The 4547-nt window shown below is 43.7% G+C and overlaps 1 protein-coding gene across 4 annotated transcripts in view; it reads left to right on the plus strand.

The window, feature by feature from the left end:
• The first annotated feature begins 1365 nt into the window (after window positions 1-1365).
• gpatch2 (G patch domain containing 2) overlaps window positions 1366-4547 on the plus strand; it is a 10767-nt gene continuing 7585 nt past the window's right edge. For 2 of the 4 annotated variants that reach the window (XM_032543253.1, XM_032543255.1), the window contains exons 1-5: window positions 1366-1565; window positions 2420-2663; window positions 3045-3595; window positions 4158-4222; window positions 4306-4503. In XM_032543253.1, the coding sequence (XP_032399144.1) occupies window positions 1516-1565; window positions 2420-2663; window positions 3045-3595; window positions 4158-4222; window positions 4306-4503 (1108 nt within the window). In that variant the 5' untranslated portion in view covers window positions 1366-1515. The remainder of the gene's footprint in view (window positions 1566-2419; window positions 2664-3044; window positions 3596-4157; window positions 4223-4305; window positions 4504-4547) is intronic. The other 2 variants (XM_032543254.1, XM_032543256.1) reach the window with 1 other exon arrangement.

Here is a 4547-nt window from a genome sequence, read left to right on the forward strand (position 1 = left end):
CACACACACACACACACACACACACACACACACACTTGATCACACACACCAGTCAGACGGCAAATTACTTGGTACACAGAGCTTCCCCTCCCACATGAATGCCTGACAGTTTTTTTCAATGTGTAAATTCCTCATTAGTTAACAGTGTGGCATTAGGTAGTTACGACAGGCCCCCAGTGCATTACTGCCGCTTTTAGGTTTGAAATGCATGACTGCTCACTTGGCTTGCAAATGTGCTCAGTTTGTCAGTCTTGACAGATTTGACCCTAAACTATCTACTGTATATTGTTTCATCACGTTGTCAAATAGAGACTCTACATTGGACAGCAACATACATAGTGATCAGCAGTTACCATTGCATAATCTGTATATAATAAAAATACCCCCCAAAAAGTAATAGAATATTCATTAATTGAATAGTTTTTTAGATAGCTACTGACTATTTTGCAAAATATAAATAAATACCATGCCTCTCTCTACAGGCCCCCCAGCCCAGGGGCCCCAGTGCAACTGTGCTCCCTGCACTGTCTATATTTACGCCCCTGTCAGTAACTGTGACACCTGTTTTTACTGTTGACCCCATGTTGACCACGGTGGTTTAGTAACTGACATTCAATCAAAATCAGAACACCTGTTGCATTGGAAGGATACTTACTTGGACTACCTCAAGTCTCCCTGGTACACTGTTACCAATGATGTGTTTGAACTGGTAACCTTTGGTAAATATTTGATAGACCAGCTGACTGCTTGCATCCATGACATACACCCATAGACACCTCAACTGCGAAGCCTTTTCAATAAAAGTCTACACTGCCATCCAGTGGTCAGAAGATGTCAATACATGCGAATTTGGAATTAAATGTCTAGTTGCATTCACTTGCTACATTTACACTTCGACAAAGACATACTTGTGTGTCTTTGGTAGAATAGGGAACCGACGTTAAATATATACAGAAACAGAACGTATCCTCAGTCACATATTCTACTCTTTGTCAATCCGAGTCTAGCCTCACCCTTTGGGTTACAATTATATGACAATTTAAATCTAGGTCAGGTTGGATTTTGTTGGTTACATTTGACAAAGGAAAACTCAAGGTCAATGTTCTAGCTTTTACATAAGGCTCCATAAAATGGCTTAGGTTTGTTAGGTTAGTTAGGTAAAGGTTTGTTTCATTTACTGCATTCCTGTGGACTGAATGGTTGATGGAAACATGACATTATGCTTCTGTAAAATAGTAGTAAGGTAACAAGTAAGTAAGTGTAAGTTAACAAACCAAAAAATAAATAGTATCATTATTGTTCATTATTTGACTAATGTTGACTTCTGCTCTCCAAAATGCGAACGACAAATTTTCTGTAGCACTTGAAGGCAGCATGATACCGTACTGTACCCCTCCTCTTGTCGCATATTGATCCAGCTAGCTGATCGTAGCTTTTGTGTCAGGATGGTGTCTGTGGTGTGTAAATGTCTGTCCCTAGTTTCTGACTAAAGATATCTGGCATTTGGGGGCTTTAATGTTTGGTGCAGCTAATCTAAAAACCATCGGCAAAGCGGGAACCGGCTGGTAGGTGGTCTTTGAAATCAAGTGAGACGTAACACATTGTCCATTCACCTCTTGTGAAAAAGCCAGCTAGAGAGCTAAAGCTAGTTATGCTAACTGCCTAACTAATAAATATCGAAGGTTCCTTCGTTGTTTACTTTCCGGCGACAGTTGTTAAAGTTACCTTAATTTAAAGCTGTTAATCTATGTTCTTAATGGTTAGTTAGATACGCTGGTTAGCGTTAACTATTTTCAGGGTTCATTGGACGTTTCCTGTAACGTTAGCTAGCGTTAGTTGACATAGCTTGCTAGCTAGCTAAGCTAACTAGCAAGACAACGTTAGCTCATGACTCTAATAACAACCCAAACAGCAAACTAAAGAAGGTAAATGTTAGGGTTATTATAGAGAAGTTTGCACATGACACCGCATTCTCTTAACGTTACATCAGACTTCTGGAGGTGTATTAAGATAAGTGTGACGCAAAATGCAGTCAAACCGTTGGCTGTTGTGACAAAAAGAGAGAAATTATGTGCAAAATGCAACTAATTAGCTATCTGGCATCTGGAGTGTCGTAGCTGCCCTTGTTTTACATCGTTGACAGCAGCTAGCGGGAACGCTAAGCTAGTTGACGTTACGGCGCTTGAATTTAGGTCGGTCCCATAACGTGACTAGCCTGTCGTTTCAGATCCCTATTGACAATATGCAAATCATTTCTACATACACACTGATTTTTGCGTCCTGCTTTGCTAATAAGTATCACAACAGCACCCGTAGCATACGCACTGCTGATAATTTTAGCTATAAAACACAAGTTGCATTCTTGAATGCTTTAAAGCGTACATGTGTTAAATAATATCCCCTTTTCCTTCCACCTCAGGCACTTTCACCGGACAATGGACGAGCTGGTCCATGACCTGGTGTCGGCACTGGAGGAGAGCTCTGAGCAAGCTGCTCGTGGTGGTTTTGGTGATGGAGGAGACCATGCACTGGCCGTGGGCTGTCTGCTGAAGAGGCAAGCTCGGAAGCGGAGGGGCAGAAAACGACGCTCGGACAACCCACACCCTCCTTGGGAGACAGGCCACCTCAGTGAGGGCTCAGAGTCTAGTGTGGAAGAACACAAGGTGAGTTGGGTTGAGTGGATGCAGGGCAATGATTTCATGGTTAAGTTACACAGTTCTTCTCCCAGGACCTTTCAGCTAAAAACACTGAAGGGTCCTTCAACTAAAGCGTCCAGAAATGTCTTGAGATCTGGAACCAGGCTATTCTGTTGATGCTCTCACAACTTTTTGTCTTTATCTTAATGGATACCCCACAAGTAATGGTCTGATCCTTTGGTAACTAATCAGCCAGTCTTCACATGAAGTTGGAAGTTGGATTCTTTGAGTGCCAGTTGTCTTACAGTGTTATGGACCACGTAACTCTAGCCCAGATTCTAGTTTGTCTGAGTTTCTTAATTTAGCATCAGAATCACCGGCTGATATTTACCATAACGTTTGTTGCAGGACTACCGTGCTAGTACAGGGGGTGTCTCTGCTGCCAACAGCCACGCCCGTGACAACAGTGACTCGGATGAACAACTTGGCCCCAAACGGCGCACTGTCCTAACAGCTGACACAGGACGAAGCAAGCGGCCCCTTTGGCCAGACGACTTGGGTGTCCTGGGATCTGCAGAGGGAACTCGCAGCCTTAGACGAAGACGTAAGGTCAAACGTATGGCTGTAGACCCACCTGTAGAACCAGAACCCCCATCCTGCACCATGTTAGGGCCCCCACCTGTCCCGAAAGCCCGTGCTAGTGCCAGGCCGCATAGACTGGGTGCTGGTGAGGGCAGGGTCGCCATGGAACTCTGTGGAAGTGGACTGATAGGGCCAGGGGGAGGAAAGAACAGGGTGAAGAAGAGGAAACTGGCTCCCCACAGGCTGGGCATGGAGGCTGCAGATGAAGGGGTAGTGGTGGAGAGTGAGGACCACATTTCTTCTCCAACGGAAGGGTCCAAGGACAAGATGGAGTTGGAGGAGCAGAAGGGCTCGGATGAGGACATGAGTGACAGGTGGTTAGTGTTTTGACTTTTGTTTTTTTAATGCCCCATGATGCCAAAAGTGGCAACTCCTCTAGCTGTGTGTGTGTGTGTATGTGTGTGAGTGAGTGAGAGACTGTAGTAACCTGTAAAGAAAGACTGTTCTGTGTAGGGCTGGGTGTCCAGTGTTTTCACTGGGTCTTAAAAAGTCTTATAGTCACTGAAGCATTGTGTTCTAGGTCTTTTTATAATTTTAAACAGGTCTCAGTTTACCTACATCAAGTAACGCTACCCCTGAAGCTCATTGAAATAATTCTTTTTTATTCCGTGGTGTTGTAGTTTTTTCTTTTGCTAGTCCAAATATATTTAGCTGAATGTGTACAGATTATTATTAATCTGTGTGGTTGTTATTCAATTTGAATAAATGTATTTACTTTGCATTACATTGTACTTTAATGTTGTGATGTAGGTCTTAAATTTAATTCTCAAAGGTCTTAAAAAGTCTTCAATTTGACTTGTCGAAACCTGCAGAAACCCTGGTATCGAACATCACTTATTTGTTTTGACAGAAATGTGTCTGTTGCTCTTTCTTTTACAGTGAGACCAGCAGTGTCAGTAACAGCAGTGACGGAGGCCTCTACACCAACGATGAGGGGAGGCAAGGTACATCCTCATATGTTTAAATTGATTGGTCAAACCTAAAAGACGTTCAGTTTTTACATTTGGTACGTGTGTTTCTCTTCCAGCTGATGACGAGCAGAGCGACTGGTTCTATGAGGGGGAGCCAGGCTCCGCCCCAGCACCCGGAGGTGCATGTGCGATAGCAGGAGTGGTGCCTTGGTGGGAGAGGGACACCGGGTCAGAGGAGCTGGACCTAGTTGATCCTGTCTTCAACAGCATCATCACTGGATCCTTCCCTCTCATGAGCCCTGGAGCACAGAGAGGTAGGCTGGCAACATGCAGACTGAATACTTTTAATTAAAAAAAA

This window comes from Etheostoma spectabile, chromosome 18, assembly GCF_008692095.1.
Source record: "Etheostoma spectabile isolate EspeVRDwgs_2016 chromosome 18, UIUC_Espe_1.0, whole genome shotgun sequence".
NCBI lineage: Eukaryota > Metazoa > Chordata > Actinopteri > Perciformes > Percidae > Etheostoma > Etheostoma spectabile.